This window comes from Hylobates moloch, unplaced genomic scaffold (genome assembly GCF_009828535.3).
Source record: "Hylobates moloch isolate HMO894 unplaced genomic scaffold, HMol_V3 SCAFFOLD_7, whole genome shotgun sequence".
Classification (NCBI taxonomy): Eukaryota; Metazoa; Chordata; class Mammalia; order Primates; family Hylobatidae; genus Hylobates; species Hylobates moloch.
The window spans coordinates 580,337-597,723 of NW_026652282.1; the positions used below are offsets into that span (position 1 = coordinate 580,337).

At 44.6% G+C, this 17,387-nt stretch overlaps 1 protein-coding gene across 1 annotated transcript in view; it reads left to right on the top strand.

The window, feature by feature from the left end:
• Nucleotides 1-861: 861 nt before the first annotated feature.
• MXRA5 (matrix remodeling associated 5) overlaps nucleotides 862-17,387 on the top strand; it is a 33,909-nt gene continuing 17,383 nt past the window's right edge. Inside the window, exons 1-4 of the mRNA XM_032756535.2 lie at nucleotides 862-999; nucleotides 3,643-3,858; nucleotides 15,679-15,808; nucleotides 16,052-16,442. Of these exons, the coding sequence (XP_032612426.1) occupies nucleotides 953-999; nucleotides 3,643-3,858; nucleotides 15,679-15,808; nucleotides 16,052-16,442 (784 nt within the window). The 5' untranslated portion in view covers nucleotides 862-952. The remainder of the gene's footprint in view (nucleotides 1,000-3,642; nucleotides 3,859-15,678; nucleotides 15,809-16,051; nucleotides 16,443-17,387) is intronic.

A 17,387-nucleotide genomic window follows, 5' to 3' on the forward strand; every position in this document is an offset into this window, starting at 1 on the left:
GGTGGGCTCCGCTGACTGAAGATCCTCACCTGACCTCTCCCCACCATTCCAGGTCTGACTTATCCAGGAAGCCAGGCAGCCGCCTCCTCCTCCTCCTCTGCCTCCTGGAATAGGGACCTACTCTCTGCACCCTCTACTTTTTGCCTTGTCGCCAGGTAGCTCCCACCCTCCCACCGCCCCCTCCCAGACAATACCATCAGACTCTCCGAACGTCCCAGCCCTCGCCCTGCCCCTCGAAGGCTCCCCACGCCGGAGGGGAGCCGTTCCACCTTTCTGGCAGGAAGACTCTGGCAAGGGGAGAGAGGCGGGCGCCGGGGAGTCCTGGAGAGGCGGGAGGGCGTGGCGGCGGCTCTCACGTTGCAGCCCTGCCTGCAGCTAGCGGGATGCCGGCGGGGCCAGCCCGCTCCTGCCTGCACACGGTCTGGGAAGAGCTGCCAGAGAAAACGCCGTCTGGCCCGGAGAAGCGCAAACCCTGCTCCTTCTCTCTCTCCTGAAAGGAACGGAAACGTTCCCAGCGCTGCTTAGGCGCTCCCCAAGCGCGGAATCTACTGCGGCCCCCACCGCGCTCCCTGCATCTCGCCCTTCCCTCCTGGGTCCCCGGACTTCTCTCTGACAAAGGGCCCTCCTTCCCCGAGCCGCCTGCGGTTCTTGCAGCGGGAGTGGGCGAGGCATGCCCATCCGGGCCCAGGCGCAATGAAGACGCGAGAGGAAGGCTGAGCGCAGAGCGGCGCGGCCAGGGTCCCTTGGCTCGGGCCCGCGCCCCGTCTCCCCGGGGTGGGGCAGGGTGGGGGTGTGCCGAGGCGTGGACTTGGGGAAGCCTCGCAGCGCCGGGAATAAAAGGGCGCCGGCTTGCTGTGCCGCGCTGGGAAGCCGAGCTGCCTCACCCCCGGCCCCGGGAAGGGCATGGCCCCGGCAAACTCCCGGCCGTGACTCGCGCGCCCCGGCTCGGTGGATGCTCCCGGCGCACCGCTCCCGTGTGCGGCGGCTTCCCAAGGACAGGTGAGGACCCAGGGTGGCCAGGGCGCCCGAGGGCTGCCGTGTCTGCCTGCAGGGGGTGAAGGGATTTGAGATACCCAAGGGAAACACTGGGGGTAAAGGGCCCGCATGCAGGCAGATTGCACCGTTCCCCAGCACTGTTTGAAGTTGCTGAGAAATCAGGATACCTGAATTCCTGCAATTTTAAGTAGCTAAGGATCAGATAAGGAGGAGAGCCGGATCTTGAAGGAGGATGCACTGAATAGGTCTAATTAAGCCCAGACATCCCATGCCTCCTTTCCTCCCTCTCCCCAACGCGCTCCCCATCCCTGGCTCTCTCTGGAGACCTTCAACCCCTCCATCCCGCGTTAATAGGAAGCTGCCAACGGAATTCCCAAGTGAAGCCCACTCTGCTCTTGCAGTCGGTGGGGGAAAGGACACTTGAGGAGCCTCTTTCCAACTTGCTCAGGCTGTGGCTACTTCAAGTCTCCTCTCCCTCCTCTCTTCCCCCCCTCCTTCCCCGCCTCTTTCCTCCTACTCCTACCCAGGCTTTCCCTGGAAAGGGGACAGCCCAACGCCTAGAGTGATCTGAGCCATGCAAAAAAACCGGGACAGTCATCACGCAGATAGAAGGGGTTTGATGTCCGAGTCCCGGGCGGCGGGGACTCGCAGGGCCACCCCAGCCGCCTTCCGGGAAAGCTAGTAATTCATCCCGCAGCCAGCTCGACGCGACCCAGCGGACTCTGGAAGCCGGCCAGGGGCTCAGGGCTGCCCGCCCGGCCATTCCAGGTCGTCCGCCCAGGGCCAAGACGAAAGCAGACGGCCTCACGCCCCCACCCCTGCTTCCCGGCGGGGTTCGCAGACCGTCCCTGGCGGCCTAGCTGGCGCGGGGCCGCTTTCTCCGCGGCGGAGACACCCGACCCTGCCTCCCCGGGATTACGGTTGCCTGGGGGCGAGTTTTCTGGGTCTCCCGGGAGGTTGGTGCCGGGGTGGGAGGCCGGACAGGGAGTTGGGGCTGAAGAGTCCTCTGGAACGCCCGGCCGAAGTCCGCCCGCAGGCACAGGACTCTGGGGACTGGCGCGGCTGCCCTTGGAACCAGCCCAGCGCCGAGGTCAGGCGCGCAGGCAGGGGCGGGGAAAGCCCGGGCTCTGGCGAGAGGGAAAACTCCGAGGACTTTTGCAGAGCTGCAGGAGCCGGTTTGTTCCAGCGCTCAGAGGCGGAGCCTGGACTTGCTTTTTTGCAAAGCTACCTGTGTGCCATCAGTTCTTTATGGGCAGCTGAAGGGAGACGCGCCCCCCGGCTTAAGAGAATAACCTTTTCTAGGTCACTTAAAGGCAGGAAAAGCTACAGGTTTGGGATGCTCCTCTCTTATAGGAAGGATTTTAGAATTTTATTTTTATTTTTTGAGACGGAGTGTCGCTCTTGTTGCCCAGGCTGGGGTGCAATGGCTCGATCTCGGTTCACCGCAACCTCTGCCTCCCGGATTCAAGCGAATCTCCTGCCTCAGCCTCCCGAGCAGCTGAGATTACAGGCATGCGCCACCATGCCCTGCTAATTTTGTTTTGTTTGTTTGTTTGTATTTTTAGTAGAGACGGGGTTTCTCCATGTTGGTCAGGCTGGTCTCGAACTCCCGACCTCAGGTGATCTGCCCGCCTCAGCCTCCCAAAGGGTTGGATGACAGACGTGAGCCACCGAGTCCGGCCTGGGTTTTAGAATTTTTAATCAGCATTTAGCGCTCGTTCAGAACCCGGGCGAATGGGCAGGCGCGTGTTTGTTGTGTATCCCTATTTACTTTCCATGTGTGTCACTATTTTTAAGTGAACGCCATTCAAGAGATGACAAAAATGTTAGATGACATAGGCATTGCCAGGACACGAAGAAAATGATCACCGCCATTCTAAATGAAGTAGCTGATGCAATCTAGCATTTACCCGATCTCTTCCATTTTTTAGTGACTCAATTTTTTCTGTTTGCCTGAATATATTTCATAAGCAATCCCTTCCTGTTTATTGAATGATCAGAGGTTCCCCCAAACTTCCTCCCCGATTAACAGCAACTCTATATCATCAAAAAAAAAAAAAAACTCTCTGGCGTTTCCAAGACAAAAATTAAGGATAGTAAATAAACCCAGAAATAACAGGATGAATATCCTTCTAGCAAACACCTCTTTAAGCTCTTCAAGAAGCTAGAATTAAAGGTTTGAGAAATATAATTAAAGGAAAGAATACGAATGAACACTTTTCTTGGGAAGTTTTAAATTCAAATATATGCAATATATAATGGCTCAGTCTTGTCGTTGGAGGCAGAAACAATATTTTATTATTTTTTTATTATGGAAACATAAATATAAACCTCTTCTCTCTCTCTCTCTCATCTCTCTCTATTTCATACCCACAATTACAGACTGCAAGATAGATTTCCAAATCATAGTATCCAAGCCAAGAATCAAGACTATATTCTATAGTCATGATTAAAGTGAATGGTGAAAAGTTTAGAAAAAAACCATGTTTCATCTTTCTCAATTCCCATGGTTTAAGCGTCACTACAACACATCGTGTGAAGTCCTGGGAAGCTTGAAACCCTGATGCACAATTCAAATTTAAAAATTGCCCATAGTCAGTTGGTGCTACCTGTGAATAAGCGCATCTCTTCGTTGTTCTACCTCAGGTATCCGAGACTCAGGCACCCCGACAAGATGCCCAAGCGCGCGCACTGGGGGGCCCTCTCCGTGGTGCTGATCCTGCTTTGGGGCCATCCGCGAGTGGCGCTGGCCTGCCCGCATCCTTGTGCCTGCTACGTCCCCAGCGAGGTCCACTGCACGTTCCGATCCCTGGCTTCCGTGCCCGCTGGCATTGCTAAACACGTGGAAAGAATCAATTTGGGGTTTGTACCACTTTCTTCCCGAACCATCCCACTGTCAGTGCGTGCGTCTTGATCTGGTTTTGCATGCGTGTATGTGCATTTACTTAACTTCGTATGTGCATTTCCTCTGTGTAGCTCTGTCGAGAATTATGGAGCTGCAGATGGGCAGAATAAAGAGGAAAAGTTTTAGTTATGCTAAACGCAGCTTTTTCGATGATTATCTGAATATATCCATCAGCTGCCACTGCTGTAAGGTATATTAACGAGCAGCATGAACAACTTTAGAGTTTGTTGAGAAATTCCCTTGATAGCATTTCTTTAATACATTGTTGAGGTGAATGCATGAGACACACACTTAAACATATGAAGATGATTTAAGTAGACTTCAGCAACGATTTAAGAGTAATAAAAATAATCAGAACATCTGTGCCATTTTATAAGTCATGTAGATGATAGAATTGTGACTTTGAGGCAATAAAAGAGTTCCTGCAGATTTTGCCTGTTAAAAATATCAACATCTTTTTAAAAACCTATTTTGATGTGGCTTGCCAGATAGACTTTTAATATATGGGTTTCGTTTTATACACACGAATGTTTTCTGGACCCAAGTGTTAGTTGCTATGAACTACAGGTACTCAACTGCAATTTTAATAGTCAACAATCATTTGGAGTTCTTCAACAAAATATATTAGCTACTTTTTGGCATCTATCCCCAGAACAACTGATTAAATTAGTGTTTGAGAAATATCCACCATGGAGATGTTTTAGTAAAAATAAAATGTCCAGATTTGAGCCAACGGAAAATAACTGTAAATGTACCTGGACATCTTATAGAACAAAGTTAAAAAAAAACTCTCCTCTATTGACAGTGGTAGAAGAAGAGAATGAAACATTGAGATAATAAGATGGAAATTTCTCTATCAACAGTGGTAGAGTCAGAGAATGAAACGTTGAGGGAGTAAGATGATAATTTCCCTAACCCATGGCAACAGACCATTAAATAGGTTTCTCAATGAAATGCTGTTAGACTTTATGAGTTGACCGTCTGAACATCCAACCACAGTGATGATAGCTCATTGGGGAAAACAGCTTGGCATTGCCAGAGGAGGGAATAGTAACACGTAAGCCAGCTTCCCTTTTTACAATCTTGTAATTTTTCAGGACACATTTCCTGTGCAATGGAAGTAAGAAAAAGGGAAGAGGTGCTAAAGCCCATTTGTTTTATTTATTTATTTAAACTTTAAGTTCCATGATACATGTGCAGAGTGTACAAGTTTGTTACATAGGTATACGTGTGCCCTGGTGGTTTGCTGTACCTATTGACCCATCCTTTATGTTCCCTCCCCTCAACCCCCACCCCCCAGCAGGCCCTGGTGTGCGTTGTTCCCCTCCCTGTGCCCATGTGTTCTCGATGTTCAACTCCCATTTATGAGTGAGAACATGCAGCGCTTGGTTTTCTCTTTCCCTTGTTAGTTCGCTGAGGATGATGGCTTCCAGCTTCATCTATATCCCTTGAAAGGACAAGATTTCATTCCTTTTTATGGCTGCATAGTATTCCATGGTGTATATGTACCACATTTTCTTTATCCAGTCTATCATTGGTGGGCATTTGGGTTGGTTCCATGTCTGCTAAAGCCCATTTGAATCCTGGGGGATGGTGCATGTGATATTTGCAGAACAGAAAGTGGGGCTTTAACTGTAACTTCTTTTTCTTCCACCCTTGGTGTGCAAAATGGCTCTGTCTAGGAATTCCTTTTTATACATGAACCACTTTAACACATGGTCCCACTTGCTGGGATTAGCTGCCTCATCTCTCAAACCCAGCACCTTGGCAGGTCCCATGCTGGGGGTACCATCAGCCAGGCCTTGGTGGAGCCCTCTAAAAAGCTTGGGGTTGATGCAGAATATATATATATATATATTTGCGGTGCTTCCTGCACAGCAGGTTTGTGTGTTTGTGTTGTGTGTGGGGAAGGGGGATATCAGGCTGGAAATGAGGGTGGGGACAGTACCTGCATGCACCCTCCCCAAAGAGGTGATTTGTTTAATGGCCTGAGACTTACAGCACCAAGACTATTACTTCTGAAGTTGTTTGCATCTCATTTACAGTTTCTGGGATGCTTTTCTTCCCATTCATTTTTAAACTGAAGTACTTTGTAAGTGCAAAACATAACTAACCTCTAAATTACACCACTATTTCCAATGGTTTCATTTTAAACAACTCACAATAAAGATGGACTTTAACGTAGGAAGAAAACAGACATCCCAACATGTTAATGTTTCTTTTTCCTATTGCTGCCAGTAATATCTAGAGACAGTTTTCTGTAATATTAAAAAGAAAAGAAAAAGTTTAAAACCCTAGAGAATCACTTCACTGCATCAACATCTATTACTTCCATCTGGTTTAATTTGTAACAGGAACTAATATACTACTTGAAGAACATCACTAATAATATCATAATAGCATTGTTTCAGAAAAATCAATCTCAAATCAGGTAATGAGTCTGGCATCTTGCATTTTGTTGGGGAAAAAACTGAAGCAAGAGCAATGTCTAACAGATAAAACTCAGAGATTGATTTGTGTTTTAACAGTCTGGAGAAAATATAAGACTCTCAAGGAATGAGGAATTTTTGGCCAAGTGCTAATGAAACCTTCTATTCCCACACAGCTGTTTTTAGGGTTGTCAGCATTGCTGTTTCCTGCTTGGACAAACTAAAAGCATTTCTGAAAATTGCTTTCCAAATTTTTTTTTCAGGAACCAACAACATAGCATCCACCTAGAGATGGATTTACAGACTCTTAAATATTTTTTTCCCTCGATTAAAAGACTGGTTTTGGTGATGCCTTTCTGCAACTTCGACAATGCCCATATTTGCCTACTTTATTTTAAGTTCTGCCTTGTGATATTAACCGGAACCTAAGACATAATTTTGCAAATATTGTCTGCCATAAACATTTCACAGAGTTGGTTATATATTCAGTGATTGCCAATCAATAGGCGATGAAGATAGTCTGAAATGTAAGCCAAGGGGCTAATAAGCCACAGAACTGCACTTTATGCAGGGTCATCCCAGTCTGCAGTTAGATTCTGTTCCCGGAGTGTCGTGCTAATTTCCCAGACTCTCTGTTGATTTATAGAAGGATGCAAAAAGGGTACATGTATACCCTCGGGTTCTGAGAGGGGGTACTGAAGTGATTCCCAGGGCTTCTGTCTGTTCCAGAATATCCACCCCATTATCACATCTGGCACCCTTGGCATCTGCATCTGCAAGCTCTCTAATGCCCCTTAAAAACAAGCAGGAGGGGCCGGGCACGGTGGCTCATGCCTGTAATCCCAGCACTTTGGGAGGCAGAGGCAGGTGGATCACGAGGTCAGGAGATCGAGACCATCCTGGCTAACACGGTGAAAGCCCGTCTCTACTAAAAAATTCAAAAAATTAGCTGGATGTGGTGGTGGGCGCCTGTAGTCCCAGCTACTTGGGAGGCTGAGGCAGGAGAATGGCATGAACCTGGGAGGCGGAGCTTGCAGTGAGCCCAGATTGCGCCACTGCACTCCAGCTTGGGTGACAGAGCGAGACTCTGTCTCAAAAAACAAAACAAAACAAAAAAACAAACAACAACAACGAAACAAGCAGGGAGAAGATGACAGGGTCAGGCAGGTTTCTGAGCTGATGTGGAGCCCATCCCAGACTTTGGGTGCCTTCCTGAACAGGGGGATTTATTCAGATGTGAAGGGAAATCAACTAGTATTATCCTTTGTTCCTATTTTCCCTTCTTCTCCACCTTGATAGTTGTGATAAAAATTCTCAGGTTAAATTTGACATTCAGCTATCCATGGCTTTAGTATGAGCCATTCTGTTTTTCTCAATATCTATCTATCATCTATCTATCTATCTATCTATCTATCTATCTATCTATCTATCTAATCTATCTATCTATTATCTATCATCTGCCAATTACTTGTCTACCCACCTAACATCTATCTCTATCATCAGTCAACGAATCTATCTCTCTACCTGTCTATCTATCTATCTATCTATCATCTATCTGTTATGCATCTGCCTATCACCTATCTACCTACCTATTATCATCAGCCAATCTATCTCTCTACCTACCTATCATCTATCTATCAATCTATCGATCTATGTATCATCTGTCTGCCTATCACTTACCTATCATCTATCTCTATAGATCATCTATCTATTGATGTATCTATTCTATCTATCTATCTATCTATCTATCTATCTATCTATCTAATCTATCTATCATCTATTAATCTACCTATCTATTCTCTATCATCTGTTTATCAATAATATATTTACCTACCTATCATCTCTATCAATCAATCTATCTCTATCATGTATCCTATCTATCATCTATCTATCTATCTATCATCTATCTATCTATCTATCTATCATCTACCTATCATCTATCATCTATCTATCATCTATGTACCTGTCATCTATCTTTATCATCTATCAATCTGTTGAGCTATATATTATCTATGTATCTATGTACCTATCTATCATCTGTCTGGCTGTCTATCTATCTATCTATCTATCTATCTATCTATCTATCTATCATCTATCATCTGTCTGCCTATCTATCTATCTATCATCTATCTATGACAGTAGTTATCAACAATGGAAGAGTTTGCCCCTGGAGAACATTTGGCAACATCTGGAGACCTTTTTGGTGACCCCAACTATGGAAGGAGAACATATCACACCCTTGAAGTAAAATGTGCTGAGGAACATCCAGCTGTTTCTGACCCATTTCAGAGACTGAGCCTCAGAGCCCTATCTCCTCTGTCTGAAGATTTGCCTCCTCCTTCTGGGCTCTGTTCAGGTGATATTGTTTACTCCCAGGGCTCTATTCCATTGGTCTGTTGGCCAGTCTCCCCTGAACGTGCATCGTGGGTCTCCATCTTGGTCTTGAGCCCTATTCTCCCCTTAGATTCTTACAAAACTCTCAAACATCGCATGGCAAATGCAGCTTTGAATTCTTTCCCCAACATCTGTCTCTCCCAGCCTTTGCTGTCCAGCAAATGATAGAATCCACCCACTTACTCCCCTCCAAGTAGAAGTCCTTCCCCCAGGTTTGTCCTCATTCTCACTCCCACCACTCAGCAACGCCTGCTGGCTCTTCCTCTAAGTACATTTGGAAATGTTCTGTGTGCCTTTATGTTTACTGCCACACCTGGTCATGAATCCAATATCCCTCAATATCTCTGCAGGATTCACCTCATTTCTGCTTCCCTTTCTTGCCCAGCTCTGACACGTTCTCCAGGTAGTGGCCAACATTGCTGTTTTAACACATACTTCAGTTCATGGATGAATAGATATATAATTGATATATAGATGATAATAGATGCTTGATAGATGATAGGATGATGATAGATGGATTGATAGATAGAGAGGATTATAGATAGATTGATGGATGATAGGTAGGTATAGGGTAGGTAGATAGATAGATACAGATAGAGAGACAGATAGACAAATTTGCACATGCTAAGGTAAGGTTACCAAATTTCTGCAATCTTAATGTTTAGGACTGAATCAATCTGGGTTGTAGGGGCCATCGTGTGCATTACAGGATGTCGAGCAGCATCTCTATAGAGAACAAATCAATGGCCGTGCCATAAAGCAGGCAAGCTTGGTGAGTCTAAGGAACAGAAAAAATACCAGAGAGCTAACTAGTTGTCCACCACGGAACATTCTTCTAAAATGATGAGGCCATGCCCAAAAGTCCCTTTGTTTCTTAAGCCCTACTTCAAATCTCAGCTCCCCAGAAAGCCCTGCCCCAGACATCGGCCAACCAAACCCCTTCTACTCTCCTTCCTGTGCTTTAATTATTTCCTTATGAAATTTACATCTGAAATGATCTTTTTCATTATTTTTACCTTTCTCATCACCTTCTTGCTAAGAGAGCTGAGCCCTTGCCTATTTGGTTTACCCACCCAGAATAGTAACTTGCAGACACACAAAGCTCAAATTATAGCTGTGACTGTGTTGCGGAATGAATCCATGCATGTAGAATCTGTAGCAGACATCGTTTCATATTGAGTGAAGTTCAAACAGCACCAGCCTTATTTTCCCTTTGATTTCTCCATCTCTAAAAGCATTAGAACTTGTTTTCAGAGCCCACTACATCCTGAAGGCACATAGGAAGCTGATCTGTACAATGTTTTTGCAATTTTTTAAAGTAAAATTCAAAAGACATGGCATTCACCCTTGTAGCCTCTACCATTCAGTGCCATTTAGTACATTCAAACTACTGTGTATCCATCATCTCTATCTTGTTCCGAACATTTTCAGCATCCCAAAAGGAGACCTCATATCCATTAAGCAGTCTTTCTCTACTCCCTCTCCTCCTCCAGCCTTTGGGAACCACCGCTTTGTTTTCTATCTCTATAAATTTGACTATTCTGAACATTTCATGTACATACAATAGATCAGCGGTCCCCAGCCTTTTTGGCACCAGGGACCAGTTTTCATGGAAGACAATTTTTCCACAGACAGGATTGGGGAGGGAGTGGTTTTGGGATGACTCAAGCTCATCACATTTTTGTGCACTTTATTTCTATTATTATTACATTGTAATATATAATGAAATAATTCTACAACTCACCATAATGTAGAATCAGTGGGAGCCCTGAGCTTATTTTCCTTCAACTAGACAGTTCCATCTGGGGGTGACAGGAGACAGTGACAGATCATCAGGCATTAGATTCTCATAAGGAGTGTGTAACCTAGATTCCTCACATGCACAGTTCAGAATAGGATTTGTGCTCCAATGATAATCTAATGCCATCGCTGATCTGACAGGAGGTGGAGCTCAGGCAGTAATGCCAGCAATGGGGAATGGCTGTAAATACAGATGAAGCTTTGCTGGCTTACCCACCACTCACCTCCTGCTGTGCAGCCTGGTTCCTAACTGGTCCGGTACTGCTCTGTGGCCTAGGGTTTGAGGACCACTGCAATAGGTGACCTGTAGGACTTCTTTCAGTGAACAACACGTTTCAAGAGTCACCCACATGGTAGCCTGTGTCAGAGCTTCATTCCTTTTTGTAGTGTGCATCTTGAGCAATGATTACTGCCACTGCATAGTGATTTTGCAGAAAATCAATTTAAAGAGTGAATGAGAATATGTGCCATGTAGACTCCTACTCTGTAGTCGGCATTTCTGAAACGTACATTTAGACTCTCTGCTTCTCACTCATGTGCATTGCATTTTTCTTCATGGTTGTTATTTCAGTCAAACAAAAACCTCTGAACGATTCTGAGGATGCCATCCGCAGACCCACCCTGTAAGACTTTCTTGGCCCTCCCTTGTGTGCCAAATCATCTGTGCTTGTGTTTAAATAAGAAGAAATAAGGTATTCTTTTAAAAATAAAAATGGCGGCCAGGCGCGGTGGCTCACGCCTGTAATCCCAGCACTTTGGGAGGCCGAGGCGGGCAGATCACCTGAGGTCAGGAGTTTGAGACCAGCCTGGCCAACATGGTGAAACCCTGTCTCTACTAAAAATACAAAAATTAGCCGGGCGTGGTGGCACACACCTGAAGTCCCAGCTACTTGGGAGGCTGAGGCCAGAGAATTGCTTGAATCCGGGAGGCGGAGGTTGCAGTGAGTGGAGAAGGTGCCACTGCACTTCAGCCTGAGCGACAGAGGGAGACTCCATCTCAAATGAATAAATAAGTAAAATAAAAATAAAAAAATAAAAAATAAAAAATGGCAACTTAGTATGGTCATTGTCCATAATTGACACTTCATTGACCCATAAGATGGGAACTTAAAAACCCTGCAAACACAACAACAACAACAATAATGTCCCCGTTATAGAGGAGAGGAGACTGAAAGACGCTGAATACATCCGAGAATACACAGTCACTAGGGCAAAATACAGGGATCTTGAGACCAAAGCTTTACCTTGCATTCAGGGACCATTAACTGAGGCGGGTGAGGCTATCAATATCTACTTGACACTTTATTTTATTTAGTGAGTTGAAATGTATGGAATCAGGGTGCAAAGTTCCCGGAAAGATAACGTAGCAAAGAATGAATTAGAAATGTATCAGGTAGATTTCTACTCTGGACTCAGCTGAAATCAGGTCTGAAATTGGTCGTTTGAGTGTCTCTGAGAAGAATCATTGAATGGACGTGTTTACGAATATTATGATTTTTGTATGATTTTTACATTATTCATATTATGTATAAATTTTTGAACATCTGAATATGTCTTCATTGAATGTCTTTATTCATATAACATATTGCTCATTATTCCCCTGCCTAACTACATTTTAGTTGCCATTTTTAACTCGTGGATTCTTATCATGTCTCTTTTTGTGTCTTCCTTGGCTGTGACTTTCCCTTTGATCTCCCTAGTATCAGCCTTGTTGTACCTATTCCCTCCAGAAACTCTGTCGCGGTCCTTGACACAGAGCAATGTCTGAGTGGCTACAGACATTGTGTCCTGTAACCCACACATGGCTCTCCGAAAAAAGAATCCTCAGTAGCATTACTAATGAAGAGTTTGAGCTTCCAAAGAGCTTGGTCACTTCTCTGGGATAGCCAGCAGGCAACGTGAAGTGTGCCTGACCTCAAAACATGAGGCCTAGAGGGTGTGGTGGCTGATGCCTGTAATCCTAGCACTTCGGGAGGCCGAGGTGGGTAGATCACTTCAGCTCAGAAGTTCAAGACCAGCTCGGGCAACATGGTGAAGCCCCATCTCCACTAAAAATACAAAAATTAGCCAGGTGTGGTGGTGTGTGCTTGTAGTCACAGCTACTTAGAAGGCTGAAGTGGGAGGATGGCTTGAGCTCAGGACACAGAGGTTGCAGTGAGCTGAGACTGTGCCACCACACTCTGGCCTGGACAACAGAGCCAGACCCTGTCTTGAGAGAGAGAGAGAGAGACAGAGAGAGAGAGAGAGAAACAGAGACCTTTCTATGCTTCTATCTCACCTCTAAGGATCTCACGTCTACACACTGGGACTTCCATTCCCCACCTAGCTTGCAGTAGTCAACACCTTCCTTCCCCTTTATTATACTCTGCAGGAAACTGCTGAGCTCATGATTGGAAAAAATGCACCTCTTTCTTCTCTTACTTGGAATTTTACCCACTGAGGAGGTTCATGATCCTCAACATGAAATGAAGCTTCATGCCCTTGAATTTCACTTATTTTTGCAGCATTATATTTCGGGGGGTTTTGCACCGTGATTCCATGAATTTGAACTCACTAAATAAAATACAATGTCAAGTAGATATTGACAGCTTCTCCCACCTCAGTTAACAGTGTCTGCATGCAGGTTGAAGTTTGGTCTCAAGATACCTGGATTTGACTCTCACTGACTGTATTCTTGAATGCATTCAATGTCTTCTGTGAGTCTCCTCTTCTCTGTAATGGGGACATTATTGTCGTTGTTACTGTGTTTGCTTGTGGAATATTTAAGTTTCCATCTTGTTTTAATAAGACCAAAATACCACTAGGTAATAGGAAAAAAACTTTGGAATGGAACATTGCATGGTTTAACCTCTTTTTTCCTATTCCTTGAAAATTTTGGAAAGTTTCTTTTTTTCTTTGTTTCTTACTTTTTTTTTTTTTTTTTGAGATGGGGTTTTGCTCTGTTACCCAGGCTGGAGTGCAGTGGCACAATCACAGCTCTCTGCAGCCTCGACCTCCTGGGTTCAAGTGGTCTTTCCTGCTTAGCCTCCCAAGTAGCTGGGACCACAGGCATGCACCATCACACCCAACGAATTTTTGTATTTTTTGTAGAGATTAGGTCTCACTATGTTGCCCAGGCTGGTCTTGAACTCCTGGGCTCAAGTGATCCTCTCTCCCCAGCCTCCCAAGGTGCTGGGATTATAGGCATGAGCTGCCATGCCCAACCTGGAAACTTTCTTGAATCTCAGTTTCTGCTGTGGAAAGTTAGCCTGCTTCATGGGGTTTAGGTGATAACGGGCAAAAGGTAATACAAAGGGGACAAGGCTCAATTCCAACTAAGTTTCCCACCTTCTATGGAATCCAAAGCATGTTCATAAGGTACACACATAGCTATGAGCCCAATTCTTTTAATATTTTACCTCTCACCAGTGTTAAATAAAGCAGAGCTTAGCTGACAAGACACTGGAGTAACGCACTAAAAATAAGAGCGGAAAATATAATGTAATCAAGAAGAGAGAACCACTATATATGATTGTTCATTGACTACATGAGTCAAAATGATGAACAGGAAATAGGATCATCTTCTACTATATTATCCCCATATACCATATTGAATCTATACAGCATTATTTCAATAAGGTGGGATGCACTTAATTCCATCTGATGTTTTCTTTGCATAAATTGGTCTTAAAAAGAAGAATGCAATTATGAAAGGATGTCTTTGAAAAGTTTGATGCAATCAAGGTGAATAGTTTTTGAGGGTAGAGCTTATAAATTTCCTGCACTCAAAAATTTGTAGCTGAAAGGTGCTTCCTAAGGCGGGGTCTTAGGGGAGTCACACCTAACCTGGTGTTTCTGTTGACTTTGGAATTGTAGTCCAGGTTTGAGCACATATGAGTATGAGAAAATTGGACCATGCTAGCATCTGCTGCATTTAGCTATGAGCTGTTCACTTATGTTCTCTGCTAATTGATTTCCTTTTATTTAAGTGATAAGGAGAAGCAATCAATGATATCAGGCTAGATGTGTTATATCTCAGCAGAAACAGTGATTTATGGTAACAGCGTGCAGGTTTCTCTATTCATTTTTCAAATTGCTTATCCAGGGATCAAGTTTAAGCATTGTTGTACGCTATTACCAATATGGCAATGAGAAATTTCTAAATTGGTCAAGAAAGCATCTTGACAATTATATACGCAACAACAAAAAACCAAAAATTTAAAACAAAAAGAACTCATCTTGAGGACAGGTTACAGGAAAAAACAAAACAAAAAAGAAACCTAGCATGTCTACGAGTAACTTTGATCATCCGTCAGACATGGCAGCCTGTCCATGGGAAATAAGAGTGTCGGTGCTGTGGTCAACATTTCTATTTGGCCCTTAGCACGGAGCTGTCTCCTTTCCTACCATATGCAAAGCAAATTCCAATGCTGTGGATTTTCCCGTTCCTGCTAGCCATGTGTCCCTCTTTATTGCTGTCACTTCAGCACAGAGTTTCCAAGAAAGAGACATGTGGAACAGCCTCATGTTGAATTCTAAATCCTACTGATGGACACCAAATAGCCTCCTGACCACATCAGCATATTCCAAGTCAAAGTTCTCCGTGAATGTTCCTTAACAGAACGAAGACAAATAAATTTGTGTCACTTTCTTCTTGAGCCCAGAGATAGGGACACAAAGGGATAAACGTCTTTGGGAATGGCACCCCTATAACCTCAGAATCACTACTTCATGACCAGGTGCAGTGGCTCATGCTTGTAATCCCAGCACTTTGGGAGCCCAGGCGGGAGGATCACATGAGGCCAGGAGTTCCAGACCAGCCTGGGCACATATCAAGACCCTGTCTCTAAAAAAATGAAAAATAAAAAATTAGCCAGGGATAGTGGCCTGTGCCTGTAGTTCCAGCTACTTGGGAGGCTGAGGTGGGAAGATTGCTGGAGGCTGGGAGGTGGAGGCTGCAGTGAGCTATGATTGCACCACTGCACTCCAGCCTGGGTGACGGAGTAAGATTGTCTTAAATAAATAAATAAATAAATAAATAAATAAATAAATAAAAAGACTCACCATTTTACTAATTTGCTTTTGGGCAGGCTAGGGAATGTTTCCCATATGGGAGTTAAGTATTTGCTATTTATTTTCTTAATTATTATTGTTATTACTATTACTATTCTTTAGGTTTAATAGCATACAGGCCCTGGCAGAAACCTCATTTGCAGGACTGACCAAGTTGGAGCTACTTATGATTCACGGCAATGAGATCCCAAGCATCCCCGACGGAGCCTTAAGAGACCTCAGCTCTCTTCAGGTAAACCCACGGCATTTATCAGTGTCATCAATTGCATCCTCTAAGACCAGTAATAAAGAATGGAAACTATGTCATTCTCCTTAATGATCAATAAAACGGCTATTGTTTGACATGAAAGACAAGCTTCATGTCATTACTCTCCAGCCCTTTGTGCTGGCTTCTGTTTGTGGTTGTGGCTTTTTAAACTATAAACAGGATCCTTTTGTTTGTTTTGTTTTGTTTTGTTTTCCTCTGTCCTTGTAGGTTTTCAAGTTCAGCTACAACAAGCTGAGAGTGATCACAGGACAGACCCTCCAGGGTCTCTCTAACTTAATGAGGCTGCACATTGACCACAACAAGATCGAGTTTATCCACCCTCAAGCTTTCAACGGCTTAACGTCTCTGAGGCTACTCCATTTGGAAGGAAATCTCCTCCACCAGCTGCACCCCAGCACCTTCTCCACGTTCACATTTCTGGATTATTTCAGACTCTCCACCATAAGGCACCTCTACTTAGCGGAGAACATGATTAGAACTCTTCCTGCCAGCATGCTTCAGAACATGCCGCTTCTGGAGAATCTTTACTTGCAGGGAAATCCGTGGACCTGCGACTGTGAGATGAGATGGTTTTTGGAATGGGATGCAAAATCCAGAGGTAAGAAAAGAAGAGAGCAGACCACTCCTAGCTGCACATTCTTTTATCTTTTGGGGGACGTTCCATTCTCCAAGGTTCTTATATTGACTTATTCATCTTGCCTTCGATGAAATCTGAGCACCCAATCAGCGAGACAGGAACTCACACTTTAAACGTTACCACTTAAATGTTAAGACATCTCCGTTCCCCAACGCAAAGGCAGTTATCCCTTAGTGAAATGCAGCGCTCATGTAATCAGTTGCACACAGGTGATGTGGGTTGCCAGGGAATGGGTATCTGGAGGATCATGCCAGCCTTGGACTGCAGCTTAATGTGGGAAACTGGAACTGGGAAGGGGCTGTGAATGCATGTTCCATGAGAAAGTCACAAAGGATGCTTGGAAAAGAGCAGGCTGGTGAGAGGAGTGGCTACAAGGTCATTATTTTACGGACAGGGAAGCGATCATAGATGTCAGTTTGAGGACCCTTCTTGCTATCTAAATAGACATGTCAAAGAGGCAATGGGGTGTGGAACTCAGGGAATGTGTTTGGACTAGAGAAGCACATATGGTAGTCATCACTGGCGGGTGGATGGTAATTGGAACCACACATGTGGGAGAGGCCATTGACGCTGAAGCTGACCAGAAAGGAAAGGGGCTTAGGACCAAGTCAAGGAGGACCCAGTCAGCAAAGATTCAGGCAGAGGAGGAGGAGGAAGCAGTGACTGAGACCGAGTTGTGGCCAGAAAGGACGGAGAAAATTCCAGAGGATTTCATATCCAGGAGACCAAGAGGACAATGTGAACTCAAAAGCAAACACTCTGTGAAGTGTTTACTACAAATATGGAGAGAGTTATCAATATAGATATAGTTACCTAGATACATACATATTGATTATATATACATTATATATTACAAATTTATAAATATAGTTATAAATATAGATATAGTTACCTAGATACATACAT